Here is a 17,717-nt window from a genome sequence, read left to right on the forward strand (position 1 = left end):
AAGGCCACGAAGGCCAGCCCTGCTCTCCAGGACCCAGAGTGGGCAGCAGCAGGGTGAATGCAACCAAGGCACTTCTATCCCCAAGAAGGCCAAAGAATTTCTGAGCCAGAGACCCTCCAAATGAACCCTGGACTCCCAACGGCTCCAAGACCAGCCCTGTGCTCTGTTCTAGCCATCCCCAAACCACAAGGGCCCCAAATTACCCATTCGACCCTGGTCAGATTCACAAGGATGCTGTGGCTACCCAGAGAAAGTGGTTATGTCCTCCCACACAATTAGGAAGTGAAGACACTATCCCACTCTACATGGACTGATCAGTCAGCCAAGAAGATGATGTCAAACTCTAGGCCTGGGGCAAGACCCTAGACCCAGCCTGTGACCAGCATGCCAGAATCCACCCTCAAAAAAGGGGAGGTTTCTTATCAAACAGATGGACTTTCAGGATACTGTCCAGCAGGCGGGGCTGGCTCCCAGCTGCTGGGATCCAGAACACTGGCCCTTCAGAGACAACAGAACAAGGCCTGGACCAAGCGGGCTGGGCCCTGAGTGGTGGCCACCCTGGCACAATCCCTGCTTTGTCCCTGAAGCCTAAGCCAAAGCCCAGCCTCCATCCTGTTCAGAATGCTGGGCAGCCTGGCTCAGTCAGCATCTCTGGGCAAAGTCTTGTAGAGGCCTGTGGGCAGCTTGGCCATGTCAGGCTGGGACCTGGGTCTCTGGGCATATTAGCTACTAAGCAGGTGAGCTCAAGTCTTACTTCTAACCAAGGAAGCCCACTCATGAACCCATGAACTTCCTACAGAGTACAGGGCAAACAAGTGACCCCTCCAGAGGAGCCCAAAGAGACCCTCATCTCCCCCAGTATCCCCAAGAAGGGCCACGACAGGCACCCTTACTTGCTCTTACCAGACACTGTAACCATCTTTGGAGCCCCACAAAAGACCCAAGGAAACCCCACCCCCAAACCCATTTGTAAATGAGGTCTAAGGCCTAAAGCCCTTCTGCTACAGTTAGTAGCCAGCATACAGCCTTCAGATTCAGCAGCACAGAATCGCCTCCACTAAGTTCAAGTGACCACGGGACCCCCAGGCCTGGCCCACAAAGGACAGGGTGTACAACTGGGTATTAACCTACCCCAGGGACTCTCTGGAAGAAATAACCAACTAGGTCACTGTGAAGGTGTCCTCACTACTCTGCCAGAGCCCAGACAATGGGACTTCCTAGTGACTTGAGCCACCCTTAATGAAAGTTGGTGGCTATCCTGGGGGAAGGTCTGCTGTCCATTGTGTGGTATAGAAGCAGAGTACCAAGGTAGGAAGGGGTTAAAGTGATATGCTCTCCCCTGGCCCACTCCACACGTACCAGGGAGGAACCTAGGGCAGAGAGATGGCCAGGGTACCAGGAAACACTTGACAGGCTATGTCCAGGAGGGGGCCTGGCTGGTGCTGCTAACAGGTAGCATACAGGCCTTACCAGCCTCACACTACTGTTCGGGGGACTAGTCACAGAAAAGAGCAGTGCACAGCAAGTTAAGGGGAGTCTCCACACCAGTAACACAGACAATGTCTGGCTACCCTCAGAGTAAGGACGGGCTCTGGCTACCTCACGCAGCCAGGGATATGGTGGGGCCTAGAGCCCCCAGAGCCTCAGCCCACCCACCACCCACTGCTGTGGTGGCTATGGCTGGCCACAGTGGCATTCACCTCTGAGACTGCCTGATGATCTCTCAGAAACAAAGCCTGGGGAGCGGCAGCAAGAGCTGATTCTGCTTCGAGTTACAATGAGGGCTAGGCCTGCACCTACTTCAGCACAGCTGCATGGAACAGCTTGCTCCACCGCTTCTAGACACAGTTCTCCCTTGGGCATTAGCAGGGCAGAGACCTAGACATGGCCCACTCTAGAAGCCCACTCTTCATAGGCCTATTACACCAGGGCTCTGGTATGTAGCCAGGCCCTGGGCAAAGCCCTTGTAAGTCAGGCCCATGAGCACACCAAGGAAGGATCTGTGCAGGCACATAGCACACCTTGAGTGAGCACTCATAGCGTACCTTTCCAGTATAAGCATATCCTATCCCATGGCAGGAAGCTCATGGGTCCATGAAAGGGCCTTTCTGGTCTTCATCGCTGACTGTGACAAGGCAGATACCCATGTGCACCAGGGCACATGCACTCTGAGACACCTCAGTGGGCCAGGACAGTATGGTTCCCCAACCTCTACCACGAGCACTTATCCTTCAAGCGCACCTCCCCTTCCCTGGCCTCTGTGTCCCACTGCCTGCAAAAATCTCTCAGAGAGAATAGGAACTCCTGAGCAGGTATGAACTGTGGGAGGAGGGCTGGCAGTGCCCAGGCTTAGCTGCAGAGAGGAGCTGAGCAGGGCAGAAGAGAAGCAGGACAGATGCATGGCCCATGCAGCTCCCAGAAATGCATGCCACCTGATCTGAGCTCTGAACAAGGCCCTGGGCAGGAGATAAATCATTCCCTGTTCCCAATAAGTAGAACTCTAACAGAGTGCTAGTTCTGAAGCCACAGCATCCTCATCTATACAACTAGGTCAGATGGCCAGAGTCAGATGTGGAAGAAGGCTGTGTAATTCCATGAGGGACTCACAGCAGGGGCCAGACGAACCTGGTGAGTGGTGATCGCCAGACACGACATGCCACCTGCCTTCACTGCTGCAAAAGCCACAGGCCCTTTCCACCCAGCTTTAGGGGCTCTGGGACTTGGCCCCACACAGCTTCCCCCTCAGCCTCTCACCAGCCTGGCCCATCTATAGGGCAGGACACAGCAGCCACTCACTTGCTCCTGCTTGGCTTTCAAAACGTGACCCGGTCCCAGCAGCCACCTTCACTCCTGCTTCTGTTCACTGTATTGCCCTCCACCCATAAACACCAACATTCCTGGTCCTGAGACACCTACAGGTCTGCTACATCCTTCTCACCTGATTCTCTACATCTATCTCTCTTCTCACCTGTCTATCCTACCCATCTCCCCTTTGGCCCACCTGTCCCATCTCACAGCTTCTTCTACCCCAAGATCCCCCTGCAGCCTGCCAGTCATCAGAGCTCTTAAAGGCCACTCGGCAGTGTGAAATGGACATCTCAGGTCTCTCAATCTGGCAGACCATCCACTGACCTGTGAGCCCAGTCAGGTAAGCTTGAAGGCAGTCCCCTTCATTCATCCCCTTCTCTTGGCCTGACTGACCATTTATTGCAGAGTAGAGGGCCCTGGCATCACCTCCTATAGTAGGTCTGTGCTGGCTAGTTTTTATATCAACTTGACACAGACTAGATTTGGGAAGACAGAAGATCAATTGAGAAAAAATGCCCCCTTCAGACTGACCCATAGACAAGCCTATGGGGCACTTTCTTGATTAATGATCAATATGATATCACCCATTCCATTGTGGGTGATGCCACTCTTGGGTAGGTAGTCCTGGGGTCGTACAAGAAAGCAGATGGTACAAGTCATGAGGAGCAAACCAGTAAGCAGCACTCCTCCATGGCCTCTGCTTCAGTTCCTGCCTCCAGATTCCCGCCTCGCCATAAGTTCCTGCCACGACTCCCTTCTATAATGGACTGTAATGTGTAAGCTGAAATAAACCTTGCACTCTCCAAGCTGATTTTGATTATGGAGTTTTAGCACAGCTATAGAAATCCTAACAAAGAAAGGGTCCTACAGGCCCTCCTGGGCTGCAAGCCCATGAAGGCAGAGCTCCAGCATGGGCAGAAAGGTGCCCTGCTCTGCCTCTGGCAGGCAGAGTAGTGAGGCTACCCAGCCTATGCAATCCTCCTCTGTTCCTGATACCACCTAGACTTGAAGCATCTCCCATTCCTCCTCCCAAATCAGTCTACAGGGGTGACTTCAAAGGTATGGACTGTCTTTCTTCTCTTGCAGGGGCCAAATCTGGAGGGAACTGGGGAAAAACACATCTCAGATCAGGGGAAAGTCCTGCAGAGTCTTTGCCAGTGGATCCCCATCCCATCCCAGGAACACTGGGCCCTGGTGTGCCCCCAACTCCCAAACAGCCTCTGTTGGCCAGGCTTCCAAGTGCTCCAATGTCACTTAACCCCTGGACCCAGGTGAATAAATCATCAAAGGACATACTCAAGGCCTCCAACAGTAGTTTAACAGGAAGAGAGACGACTGCATGACCACAGACACAGCAGCAAGAAGCAGAGGCCAAACACCAGCAAAAGTGATACAAGAAACTCACTGGGCCCAAGCCACCCACACAAGGCTGAGCCACTGCCCAATGGGTGGTCCAAAACAAGGGGCATATTGGATGCTCCAGAAAGTGTAGAGAAGCCACACACCCTCTACCCCATCTAACTCCATGAAGGCAACATCTTGAGGTCCATCTTCTTGTATTGGGCTTACACTGCTCCACGGTTCACTGCCAGCAGACTATCCCCATCCACAGCCCCAAGAAGCAGCTTATATGTGGACAGACAGACACAAGCAGAAAGAAGCAAGGGTTAGTGTTGAAATGAGCAGGTGGGTAGGAACTGAGAGCCATCTGTGTGTGTGTGTGTGTGTGTGTGTGTGTGTGTGTGTGTGTGTTCCCATGACATGTAGCCATGCCAGGAGAAGCCCTCAGATCAGCATGTAAGCAGGGCAGCAGTGGACAGAGGTCTGGCCTACACTCCCCATCAAGCTTTCCTAGCAAGAAGTTTGGCTCTGCCTGATCCAGGAGTAACACACAAGGTTGAGATAAAGCAATTCTGCTGGCAACTGGTGCTATGTGGTCAGGCCCAGCAAATACAGTCAGGACCTACCTACATCCACCAGGATGACCTTTCAATAGCAGAGAGGGAAGACATACATGATGAGTGGTCTCCTTGGCTGCACATTTGCACTCTGCTGGTCAGAAGTCAGGAGAGGGTGTGTCCAGAGGGCCCAGGAGCTAAGCTGCTCAGGGTCCTTCTATGTCACTGGCGATCGTGGTGTCCTTAACTATACGACCATATAATGCCACAGAGAAGACAGGGAGCCCAGCCCCTACCCACAGAGTCCACAAGGCACCATGCATCATTCACTACTGTCATCACTTACACGCCCAGGGCTTCTTATAACGTTTTATTGGTACAATAATTAGATTATTTCACTGCCTCCTGCATTCTGCTGCTCCAGGCCCTTCCCTCACAAACTACAGTTGCTCATCCCAGGAAACATGCATATCCGGAACTCAATAGAACACCAGCTGCCTATGCCTTCCCCTCAGCCCCGAGCCCCTTGCTCAGTGCCTTGGTGTTGACTGCTTAGCTTAGGGGTTGACTCCAGGGTGGGAAGATGTAGCTTCTGGGGCTCAAAACACCCATGTGCCTCTGTCTCAGTGACATCACAGTTGCAAGCCTCCAAGGGAACTCAGCCTGGCCCACCTTCTTCCGAAACATCACCTTCTACCACTGCCTCCCTGAAGCCCTGGGGTGCTTCTAGAGGGCTCCTAAGCCCCCGCCCTAACCACACTGCACCCTCCCGCTGTCCTCCACTCTCTAGCCTGCACTGGCTCTGGGGAACTTTTCCAAACGGAAAGGAGATGTGAGCAGTGCCAGTCGGACCTTTGGGCAACCGGAAGACAGGCCAGTCCTGGGAGAAGAAAGAAAATGGCTGAGTCCCAGCCTCCCACAAAGAAGACTGTGTGAATGCGCCTGGCTGACCAGATGAGGGGGCTGACTAAACCCAGCCCGCCCCAGAAAGCTGGCCAAATGCAAGGTAGCCGGGTTCTCTGCTGTTCTACGGGGAAAGCTGTGCAGAGATGGAACCTGCCCAGGGAAAGACAGTGAGGCCTCTTGGGGAGGTTCGTCTCTGCTGTAGGCCCAGGTCTGTTCCAACCGTCAGGCAGGGATGTATGGCCCAAGCCCAGGAACTGTCACCCTCTACCTCCCGAGGGAAGCCCAGTGTCGCAGAGGCTCAGGCTTGAGACTGGGTGCAGAAGAAGGCGCTGTCCAGCTTTCCTAAGGTTCCTGCGCTGTCACCCCCCTATCCGAGCCGGAGGTCCGGGCTAGGAAAGCCAGGCCGGGACCTGCCGGGCGGTGGCCGCTGCCTGGAGGTGGGGGTCATGCGGCCGGGACGCAGCTGCTCAGGCAGCATGCCTATTAGCGTGGCAGACGGCAGATGGGCGCCCGCTCGTCCCCCTCCTCCCGTGGCACAATGGGCCCGGCGCTCGCTCGGGCGCACAATGCGGGCCCCGGGCCGCGCACCTGCAGCGGGATTGCCGGGAACCGCCAGGCCCGGCTCATGCTGCCCCAGTCGCCGTGCGCCCCAGGCCGCGCCGCGTGTCCTTGGGCTGCGCCCGCCCGCCCGCAACCGGTGGGCTGCGGGGCTCCACCACGGGACCCAGGAGTGCGGCGGACGACGGCGCACCGCCGCCCATTGTTCGCGGCCGCCGGGCCGGGCCTGCAGCATCTCTGCTCTGCGGCCTCCCTCCGCCCCGCCCGGCCGGTCAGCACGGTTTCACCGGCCCCGCGGCCGCGCGCCCGCCCCCCACCCCGGCCCCGCCCGCGCCCCCAGCCGCCGGCGCGCACGCACCTGTCTGCCCCTTGCCCAGCGTCTTCTCCAGCCGGTAGGGCCCCACATACTGCGCGTGCTGCGCCCCGCCGCCGTCCTTCCCCGTCGATGTCATCGCTCCCGGGCCCCGCGCCGGCGAGTGGGCGCCCGGGCGCGCGGGCAGGGAGGGGCCGGCCAGCCGTGCGCCCGAGTCCGCCGAGCGCCGTCCGCGCTGACCCGGCCCGCGGCGCCCCCGGGCGGGCCGCGCCGCTCTGCGCCCCCGCCGCCCCCCACGCCGCGCCCGCCGCACCCGTGCGAGGCCGGGCCGCGGGGATACCTCTCTGCCTCTCTGAGAGGACCCGGCGGGCGGGGGCACCAGGCTTCCGCCGCCACCTCCGAGGCCCGCGCCCCGCGCCCCCCAGCGCACGCCCGTCCGCGGCCGTGCAGCCGAGCCCCGCCGAGCAACCGAACCGAGCCGCTCAGCCGAGCCCAGACGAGCAGCCGAGCACCTTCGAGTGCCGCCGAGCCCGAGCCGAGCCCGAGCGAGCGCCACCGGCCGCAGCTACCGTGACAAGTGGTGCTTATAGCTGTCAATCAGAGGCATGGCCCAATCAGCGCCGCCCGCCTGGACCGCCCCGCCATTCTCCAAGAGCGCACTGGGCCGCTGGGCCGGGAAAGGCGAGATTGGGGTGTTGGTGGGGTGGGGGTGAAGTGGAGGCCACGCCAGGACTGGGAGCCACCGGACCGTGCTCTATCTGCTGGGGGTCTTGTCATTAAAAGGAATGCCGGGGCGGTGCAGGCAGCAGGCCTCTGGGAGAAGTCCATGTGGCCGCCTTGGTCTAGGGGTTTCTTCTTGCACCCCTGGGTTTTGGGAGGAGTTTTCCGCCCCTCGCGAGAGTTTTGTATATAAAACTGGGCCGTTGTACCATGGAAGGGTGCTGCAGGCGGGTTTGGAGTGCTGGTTACCAGGCACAGGTGATCCCTGCAGGGTGGGGATGTTAAGTGCTGGCGAGGATACTGCATGCGAGCCGGGTTCTGCAGACGGGGTGGAGATGCTGCTTTTAGGTTGGGGTTCTGCATACAGCGTGGGTGCTATGTGTAGGCTAGAGCTCTGAACGCAGGTAGTGTTCTGCATATGAGGCGTAATGCTTCATGCGGAGCGAGAGAGCTGTGCACTGCAGTACCCAGAGTGCCCTGGATGTCTTTCTCCACCTGCTGTTTCTGTTCCCGTGAGAAAGGGACAGCATTTTCGCGGTATGCCAGTAGACACCAGTATACTAGGATCCATGAATTCTAGCTGAGGCACTCTGCAGCAGGGCCCTCGTGCCTCCAAGACCTTAGCTGCAGACCTTTCTATATTTAAGATAAGCCATGAGTCAATGGGTTTCATGGTTTCCTGAGAAGCCTCTGAAAAGTGTATGGCCTTAAGGCGAGTAGTGGAGGCAATCAGACCTACAGGGACCCTCCTTTTCTTGCATGAAACCCTTGTATTTTCTTAAGATATGCTGTGGGAGGTGGTGGAAAAGAAGAGATGGGGGCCAGGCTCAGAACTTTACAGATGTGGGTTATACTTCCTGTGTACCTCAATGGAAGCTGCATTAGCCAACAATGTTCCAGGTCAACAAGGTATGAAATGTCACCTTCTCCTTCAGCCACCTGCTTGCCCTTGCCCACCCTAAGTGTCACAGTGTGAACTTACAGAGGGGCCCACTTTTTCCAGCACTACCCAGGAAGACCAATGGAGAGTGAGGACATTGTGGCCTGTTCATATTTCCAATGTAAGAAAGAACCAACCCTCAGAACAGCTTTCTCTTCAAAGAGCTGGCCTGATCTTTGGAAGTGGTAGATTTAGGGCCACTGGGTACTAAGTGTTGTTCTGGAATGAGCAGCACTGGCCTGCTAATGGGGACACACAGGCAATCACAGAGGGTGAGCCTCAGGCTGATGCTGGCACCACTAGGGGCAGTGGTGATTTTTCAGCAACACCTGAGAGTATTTGGGACCTTGGAGTAGAGTATTCACCCGGATTTGGCCAGAGGTGAGCAGTAGAAGTAGAACATGGGCAGGTGAGTGGGAGGGCCAATGATCCACATAAGAAAAGAAAGATGATGCCAGGTCCCTGTCTACTGGGGCCCCTCTGGTCACCTGGCCTCCCTGTCTACATTCCTACCTTTCCAGGGGCCTTAGCAGCATTTGGTCTGTAGCTATCTTCATCTGGTCCCCAAAACTTTTATCTTCAAGACTGCTTCTCCCTACTTGCAGTCTACCCTCTCTCTGCCTCTTGGTCTCTTTCCCTCTCTCTAGCTGCCCGTTTTTGTGTGTGCATCTAGCCAACACCAATCAACAAGCTCTCCAGGGTCAGGTGTAGAGGCTCTTCTCTTGGATGTGCCCTCCAGGAGCAGCTGTGTCCCTGCGGTACCTACAGCTTTGAAGCCCAGTGAGTCTCTACTGCCAGGTCCACCTGGAGCCCAGGTTCCAACCATACCTGTTCCATAAATCCTTAAATTCTACATCTTTATAACAGATGCTGTATCCCCTATCCCCATCTTTGTGAAATCACAAACACAAACTCCAGGGTGAGCGGATCTGAGACTGAGGGACATTCCAAGTAATGGTCAGCTAAGAGGCACTTGTGACTGTGAATGCCATGGCTAGTGGGGCCCATTTGTTCCATTGTATTGTGGGGACAGGAGCTGTGAGGGATCCAGTGCTATTGAGCAAGTTGACGTGCTCCAGAGTTTGGGAGGCCCTTGTCCAAACCAGGAGGCCTCTCTGGCAGACTAACCTTCCACTGCACCAGTATGTCCTTAATTATTTAACATAACCCAGGACCCACACCAGATAAAGATAGGTCAAGAAAGGAAGTGGAGCCCACTACTTCCAAGGACCTAGTAACGAAAATCCTTAACAGAGTGTCAGCAGCAAATTGATTCCAGCGATAAATGAAAAGAATTCCTGTGAACCTGTAGGGCTTTTGTCTAGGAATGCCCAGTTAATGTTTCAAACTAATTTTAGTAGGTTAGGCCAATTAGGCCAGAAAAAAAAAAAACAAAACTGTAATACTCATTTAAAAAAAAAAAAAGTTTCCCATTGCCCCATCTAGTGTCAGGCAGGTCCCAGAGCCCTTAGCCTGAGGGTCCAAGTGAAATTCCTCTGCCATTTCTACCTGCTTCTTTTGGTTGTGTTCTGAGACAGGCTCTCTCCATGTACCTTCGACTGGCCATGATCCTCTCCTTCTCAGCCTTCCAAATGTTGGGATTACAGGCACGTACTGCCATGCCTGCTTCTGCCTGCCCAGGGAAAGAGAATACAGAGCATTTAGGGGAACAGCCAGGAGGGAGACCAAGATGCCAGGAGAGGCTCAGAACTCCTGCAGACTAAGCCTGCTTCTAGTTAGCCTGGGCTAACTTAGAGACAGATGTGGGAGTAGATAACCCCAAAACCGAGGAGTATAAGTCCCAAAGCCACTACTTTGGGACTGCTTTTACAGTAATTTAGTTGTGGGGCCTGGACTTGGGAGGGGGCTGATACATTTGGGAGGGACATAGGGATGGTAGGTAGCCAAGCTTCAGGCCCATGTGGGGTGCAATTGGGAAGGTGTACCCCCACTTATCTTCACTTTTTCCTCCACCTTGTCTATTATTCCATTCACATTTGTCCAAGAAGGAAATGAGGCTAAGAAAACACAGCCCTGGCCTTGGGAAAGGTTGCACAGCCCTCCAAATGCGGATAAGAGACTGGCGTGTGGATACGTCTGAAAAGGACCACAGATGCTGTGTACTGTGTGCATTTTCCCACGCTTTAAAAAATTGAAAGCAGGCTAGAGAGTTACATTTTAAAATTGGTGCTTTTGTTCCTTTCCTCCTTTACTTTCTGGCACATGAGATATTGTTGTATGGCATCTGGGGGCCCCACCACCAGGGTTGGGGAAGCCGGAGCCAGATGCAGGATTATGGGAAGTAAGGAAAGGAGACATTGTTTCCAAGGCCTCCTGGATCAGTTTAGAGCATTAATCCATTTCCTGGGAAACAGCCCAGACCCCTGAATGCATTCCCTAGGAGACAGCACCAGGGGGCCCTCGTCCTGGCTCCTTACTGTCTTGTACATACAGTAAGGCAACCAGAGTGGAGGACAGGCTGAGAATATGCATCCACACCCTGGAAGGAGGAAAGAGGAAGGAGGTTTGCAGTGGCAGTATTAAGCAAATGCAGTAAATACAAGTACTACAGTTGCCAGGAGCATGCATTCTTTTCTCTTCCCTCCACTCCTTCTAGAGCAAGCCACAAAGAATTGATGAAGAGCGAAACTGTGTCCAAGGCAATTGAGCAAACACTCTGTATAGAGTCATCCCAGCCCACTAGTAACAGCTGAAGGAAGACAGAACGGTAAGCTGTACCTTCATCCGCCATGGATTTTTAGCTCAACCGTCCTTGTACTGACTCATTTAATGAGATGGCTTCTGAGGCAAAGGTGAGGTCCCAGCCACAGACCTACTTTGAGCCACGAGTGGTGCCCTGCCTAGCATTCTCATTCTGCCTGCTCTTGCTTGTAATGAGACTATTTATGGTTTCAATTTAGTTTTTATTATTATTGCTGTTTGCTTTTCAGAGTTTAGAGATGTACATCAAGGCTTCTCCCACCTCACATGCCTCCAAAGCATTCCTCGGCTTCCAGGGAAGAGCATGAGAGTCATGGTGAACGCTGATAATTAAAGTCAACATCTCAGCACATTGAGTCAATTTCTTGAAAAAAAAATTTCAATACCAGGTAACCCTGTATATCAATTCTCCATACCCAAATAGCTGGCAGGCTTCCTTTTCTGCAAAGTGGATGTCTCTCATGAAATTTGCATTTAATAACAGTTGTTTTCCTGCCTTTCTCAGGAACCTCCAATACTATGGTCCTCTCTTGGTCCTGACCTGACCATTTTCCAAGTGATGCAGGAGGGTAAGGAGCTGCCTATGGTTGTCATGGCTACAGAGTGTGCATTGTACTGCCCCATGTTTGTTCATACATCGAGGAATGTGAATCCTGTTTCACCCCAGCAATGTGATCCTTGGGCCTCCAACTCCTGCTGTGAAGAAGCCACAGGGCCCTGCCTTCCTGACCCCTTCCTCAAGGTCCAGGGTGGGAACCAAGTTGGGCTGTGACTGTAGCCCCACAGCAGCTCTGAGGCTAGGTGTACCTCAGATGTCAAGCCTTTTGTGATTGGGTATAGTAGTGAGGTCTCATGTAGAAACTTACAGTCCTCCCTCTCAGGTCAGGGCCTCTCCAAAGAGACTGTAGTCCAGGCAGTTAGAAGGGTTATAAGGTTATAAGGGCCTTAGAAGACCCCCTTTCAAAGGGCAGCTGTGAGCATACTCGGGGAGGGTATCAATGACCCTGCGGTTCTCCAGGGCTTGAACTTTCCTCTCCACCCTTGTCCACCCTCTGCTCAGTAGTCATTGTCCCCCACTTCTTCAGTGGTATCATTCAGGGATGATGGCAGCAGCGAAGCAGCTGAAGGTCTCCCACATCCTTTGGGGTCCAGCCTTACCACCCTCATCTTGAGAACAAAGGCCAGGGACTTACTTGCTCATTGTTGAGGCCACCGTCCCTCCTTGTCCTCCTTAGCCCTGACCCTCTGGGAAGCCTGGGATCTGCACAGTACCTCCTTGTATTCAGAGTTCCCTGCCCCTATAGATCCCATAATCACCACTTGATCTCTCCCCTTCTCTCTCTGAGTCCCCTACTCTCTGAGCCTTTCCCTAACATATACCAGTGTTAGGGTGAATGCCAAACACACCCTGAGCACCTCCTGAGCAACTGTGTCTAGGACCTTCGCAAAGCCAGGGCCCAGACCCAGGACCGTGGAGGAATGCTGTTCCCTGGCTTCCCCTAAGGCCCCATCACAGAACCAGCACCTTCTCCCCTGGATAGGCACCAGTGCTGGCCATGACCAGCAGACCTGCCTGGCTAGTGCAGCGCACACAGAGTGATCACGAATTTGCACCTGACAGACCTTTGTGCTCTCGTGGCTATAAGGAGAACAGGTCTCAGGTGGCTTCTCCAGCTGTAGCGCAGGAACAGAGGGACTCTAAACTACACCCTGGAGTCACAGTACTGAGCCACAGTCCAACTGTCCTGCACACCTGCTTCCACTGTATACATGCTTGTACTGCCAAGCCTGAGGTTGTCGTTGGCTGAGCCACACTTTGTCTCTGGTGACAGACTAGGGCTCCTGCCACCCCTCCAACCCCAACCTGGTGACCCCAGGCCACAGGCCAGACAAGCACCCAGTGCTCCTTGGCAGCTCTGCCCATTTCTATTTCCTACAGCCCAGTTCCCCTCCCGACAGGTCTTTCAGCCCCAATGTCTAGAAGCATCAAAAAAGCAACTGACCTGCCTATGACAAAGACAAAGAGCAGAGCGGAAGGAAAATTGAGAGCATTTTATTTTCATTAAAACATATCGGATACTAAGAATGGTGTTTTCCTAATCACAGCGCTGGGCTGGAAGCCAGGGCATCTCTGCTGACGTCAGCTGTGTGTGGAGGCAGGCAGGGCCCAACCCACTATTGGTTGAGAGCTCTCAGAAGTTGCTGGGAGCCGACACTTTCAGTGGCCGCTCCATTTCCCTGTGAAGCTAGCACGGCCTAGGGTTTGGAGGGTTCATCCCCCACCTGTGACTGATGCTGTGACTCCTCTTGATTGTAGATTTCTACGTAGCTTGCTATCCCCCCATAGTTGAGAGCGGCAGACACTGCTGCGTATAGTGCCTGCCAGTGACTAGTCAGAGGGGTCCAGGACTACAGCAAGGAGCAGACATGGGAACAGAGGGCCCCAGCTACCCATCATGTGGCTATAGCCAAGGGCTCCTGGAGCCACAGGATTCCTGAGCTCCTGGTAGAATCCCAGGAGACGGATGTTACTGGCATCCCACCTCCTCACCCTGCAGATTCTGTCTCTTGGCAAAAAGCCTGTTGGGGAGGCTGGGCCTAGGGTATAGCAGCCACTTCACTCCTGTCCTTCCTTGGCTGTGAGACTTGGCCCCTCATGCCTATTGGTACCTCAGTTTGCATAAAATAGATGAATTCACAAGACTCCTCCTCAAGGTTGTGGGGTGTGTAGTGCCAAGGCAAGGATGTAGAATGTGAGCTAGGCAACTGTTCTCATTCGAAAAGATCCAAAAACAACCACACACACACACACACACACACACACACACACACACACACACACACACACACACACAAAAGACTCTCTTGCTCCATCCCTGAGCCTGAAAAACAATCTTTCTTAAAATCAGAATCTGGTTTCCTGGACAGCAAGACAGGTCCCATAATCAGGATGAAGTATGATTCAGAATCTCAGTCCTAACTGGCTAGACTGTCCCACCACAGGGGACCTGGAGTGAGGTGTTATGGAGGACACTGTGGCAGGAAGCAGCCAATGACTCTTTGTGAGTGGGTGTCCTCAACAACTAGTAGGCCATGCTGTGAAACAGATCTCCCAAACAGTGGCACAAAACAACTGTTTGTAACACTCAAGGGTATGAAAATCCAACCTAGCAGGCCCAAGCTGGGAGACAAAAGGCTGAGTCTGGAATCTTCCAGTCACAGGAAAGTGTTTTCGAATGTTGCACTTTTTTTCTTAATCATTTGGCTGGGGTCCTTATGGATAGAAATCGATGGGCAGGTAAGGAAAAGCTCTTCTAAGTCCCTGGCTCCTGAGTGTCCAAGACCTAGGGTGGGAGGACAATACCCAAGCTTATAACTCGAGCCCTGAGATCTGAGGGTGTACTGTTCCAAGCTTTGGAAACTAGAGACTTAGGGTTCTCTACACAGCCTTATTACTCTGCACCTTACCCTTCAGTGACCTCAGCACTTGGCAGCTGTGAAATCCCAAGCTTCCAGCAGTAATGAGTGTCAGCAGTGGGCTGAGGAGGCAGGAGACCTAATGTTAACCTTCCTAAATGGCCTGCAGGTAACCCCAAGCTGTTTCAGTGACTGATGTTACAGATGTCAGTCCCAAAATGTCAGCTCCTTCACCCTTGATTGCAGCTGGAGTTACAGCTGTCAGACCAAGGGGGTCTGAGGCCCTTGACCCTACAGCTTAGCAGCTCCCTGGAACTTTTTTTCTGGCAAGACTGTAGTTTCTTATCTTTAGCATCTGCCTGCCTGCCTGCCTTCTTTCCTTCTTTCCTTTCTTCCTTCCTTCTTTCCTTTCTTCCTTCCTTCTTTCCTTTCTTCCTTCCTTCCTTCCTTCTTTGTTTTGGATTGGATTATTTTGTTTGTTTTCTGAGACAGGGTTTCTCTGTGTAGGCCTGGCTATCCTGGAACTCTCTCTGTAGACCAGGCTGGCCTCAAACTCACAGAGATCTACTTGCCTCTGCCTCCTGAGTGCTGGGATTAAAGGCGTGTACCTCCACCGCCCGGCCTACCTTTCTTTTAAAATAAGTTTTAGGGGCTGGAGAGATGGCTCAGAAGTGAAGAGCACTTGCTGCTCTTACAGAGGACCTGGGTTCATTTCCCAGCACCCACATTGGGCAGTGCACAGCTGCCTGTAACTTCAGTTCTAGGGGACCTGATGCACTCTTCTGGCCTCCATGGAAACCTGCTGCACACTAGGCACAAACTTACATTCACGCATACACACATATACATAAAAGAATAACATAAACCTTTAGCCAGGCACACTTTTAATCCCATCATTTGGGAGGCAGAGGCAGGCAAATCTCTGTGAGTTCAAGGCCAGCAGGATCTACAAAGTGAGGTCCAGGACAGCCAGGGCTGTTACACAGAGAAACCCTGTCCCCTGTCTCAAAAAACAACCGAGAGAGAGAGAGAGAGAGAGAGAGAGAGAGAGAGAGAGAGAGAGAGAGAGAAGGAGGAGGAGGAAGAAAGGAAGGAAGAAAGAAAGAAAGAGAGAAAGAGAAACCTTTAAAGATTTTTACATTTTTTGCATGCGCGTGCTGGAGTGTGTGTGTCACAGCATGCATGTGGAAATTAGAAGACAACTCTTAGGAGTCAGTTGCTCCTTCCACCACGTGGGTCCCAAGGATCAAACCCAGGTTGTTAAGTTTGGCAACCTTTACCTGCTGAACCAACTCAGCTTATGCTTTATACGCTCCCCCCTTCTCTCCCTCCCTCCCTCCCTTCCTTCCTCCCTCCCTCCCTTCCTTCCTCCCTCCGCTTCCCCCCTTCACTTCTGCCATGCCTTGTCTTTGCTGCCTCTGCCCCCCATCATTTGTTCTGCAGCCACTCTTTGGAACCCCTCAGCCACCTCGCTTCTGTCTGCCACCACCATCACTCCCACTCCCAGGATGACTGCTGCCACCATTTCAAATGGCACTGCCATTTTACCCTCACGTTACCAGAATCGCCAACTCCACCAATGATAAAGATCAAAAGTTAGCATGAAAAGTGTTCTCCAGTGACACATTATATTATGTCTGTGCTGGTTAGCTTTTGTCCCGTTGGCATGGGCTAGGGGCATCTATGTCCTAGATCCTAGGAAGAGCTAACATCAATTGAAGAATTGCCTCCATCCGATTGGCAGATTAGGTGAGTCTGTGGGGCATTTCCTGGTTAATGATTGACGTGGGAAGGCCCAGATCATTGCAGGCGGTGCCACCCTCGTACAAGTGATGCTGGGTTGTATAAGAAAGCAAGCTGAGCAAGCCATGGGGAGCAAGCCAGTAGGCAATGTTCCTCCATGGCCTCTGCTTCAGTTCCTGCCTCCAGAGTCCTGCCTTGAGTTCCTTCCCAGATTCTCTCAACCATGGAATGTAGCCTGAAAAGGGAAATAAACCTCTTTGTCCCCCAAGTTGCTTTTGGTCATGTTTTTTATCACAGCAATAGAACGCACACTAGTGTGGTGCCTGATGTTGCAAAACCAGGAGGCAGCGCTAGAGGATGTCTCCTACCAGACTAGAGAAGCGAACCAAACATCTGGCTTCTACAGAGACAGAAGGGAATGTGGCAAGGATCTTTGTGCCAATCATAGCGCAATCCTTCCTGCAAATAAAGGATTATGTTTACAACAATCACAGGCCTTCTTGCTGGGCCATGAGGAGAAGTGCTCCCCCTCTGGCCTTGGTGAAGACGGAGCCTAGAGTTCACTGAAATTTGTAATGGGGAAAGTCTAAAATAAGCAGGTCTTGTCCATGACTGGGATAGTGTCTTCTGGAGCCTGAGTGTGAGCCATAGCAGCTATGGTTGCTATGTAGCTTCATCAAGGCAGCTATGGAATTTCAAAGCAGCCAGGCTACCTTAAGAGCAGCCCAATGAGCTACTTTGTTAATAGTTCCTGCTTAGAGGAACTAGGACCCCCAGGAAGGGTCTAACAACTGGGAAGTCAAATCACCCAACGCCTTACATTTTAGCTTATTTAAAGGTCAACATTAAAAAGAATGCTTACCATGAAGGTTTATCATTAGCATCAATGGTGATTTAACTGTACGTAACAATTCACTCTTTTTTTTTTTTAAATTTTAATTTATTTTGCAATACAATTCAGTTCTACATATCAGCCACGGATTCCCTTGTTCTCCCCCCTCCCATCCCCCTCACCTTCCCCCAACCCCCCCCCCCCCATTCCCATCTACTCCAGGGCAAAGCCTTCTCCACAGACTGAGGTCAACCTGGTAGACTCAGTCCAGGTAGGTCCAGTCCCCTCCTCCCAGGCCGAGCCAAACAATCCTGCATAGGCCCCAGGTTTTAAACAGCCAACTCATGCAATGAGCACAAGATCTGGTCCCACTGCCTGGATGCCTCCCAAACAGATCAAGCCAATCAACTGTCTCACCCATTCGGAGGGCCTGATCCAGTGGGGACCCCTCAGCCATTGGTTCATAGTTCATGTGTTTCCATTCCCTAATTGATGTGCTAGAAACCTCATCCAACTACTGAGGGATCTGGATGCAGAGATCCATGACAAGGCCCTGGGTGGATCTCTGGGAGTCCAATTAGCAAGAATGAGGAGGGTTTATATGAGCGAGAATTGTTGAGACCAAGGTTGGATAAAGCACAGGGACAAATAGCCAAATGAATGGAAACAATTCACTCTTAACCAAATACCGTAGGCACAAGTTGGATCATCTCAATGCCTCACACTGCCTCTAGTAGTTGTGGAGCTGTCGGTGGATTTGTAATTTTCTCACATGCTGCTTAAAGGTCCACAAAGGCTCAAAGGCAGCAACCACCACCTCCTGATGAGCAGTTCAGAGTTCGGGAGAACACTGGAACTGAG

At 52.9% G+C, this 17,717-nt stretch overlaps 1 protein-coding gene and 1 long non-coding RNA gene across 24 annotated transcripts in view; one reads left to right on the forward strand and one right to left on the reverse strand.

Moving 5' to 3' along the window:
- The window catches only part of Brsk2 (BR serine/threonine kinase 2), a 55,203-nt gene extending 48,496 nt beyond the window's left edge, over nt 1–6,707 (reverse strand). For 15 of the 23 annotated variants that reach the window (XR_008212797.1, XR_008212795.1, XR_008212796.1 and 12 more), the window contains exon 1: nt 6,201–6,420. Coding sequence is in view for 20 of the 23 variants with exons in the window: in XM_052711779.1 (XP_052567739.1) it covers nt 6,201–6,405 (205 nt within the window). In the remaining 3 variants the exon portion in view is untranslated. Of the gene's footprint in view, nt 1–6,200; nt 6,421–6,528 lie in introns of those variants that run through there. The other 8 variants (XM_052711794.1, XM_052711787.1, XM_052711781.1 and 5 more) reach the window with 2 other exon arrangements.
- A 47-nt stretch (nt 6,708–6,754) lies between these two features.
- Nucleotides 6,755–16,422, forward strand: LOC128093901 (uncharacterized). The gene is made up of 4 exons (XR_008212798.1): nt 6,755–8,923; nt 10,761–10,871; nt 11,095–11,253; nt 11,370–16,422. It is a non-coding gene; the product is annotated as an uncharacterized LOC128093901 (long non-coding RNA).
- The last annotated feature ends 1,295 nt before the right edge of the window (nt 16,423–17,717 follow it).

The sequence above is a fragment of the Peromyscus californicus genome, unplaced genomic scaffold (genome assembly GCF_007827085.1).
Source record: "Peromyscus californicus insignis strain IS unplaced genomic scaffold, ASM782708v3 Scaffold_4__1_contigs__length_199733344, whole genome shotgun sequence".
NCBI lineage: Eukaryota > Metazoa > Chordata > Mammalia > Rodentia > Cricetidae > Peromyscus > Peromyscus californicus.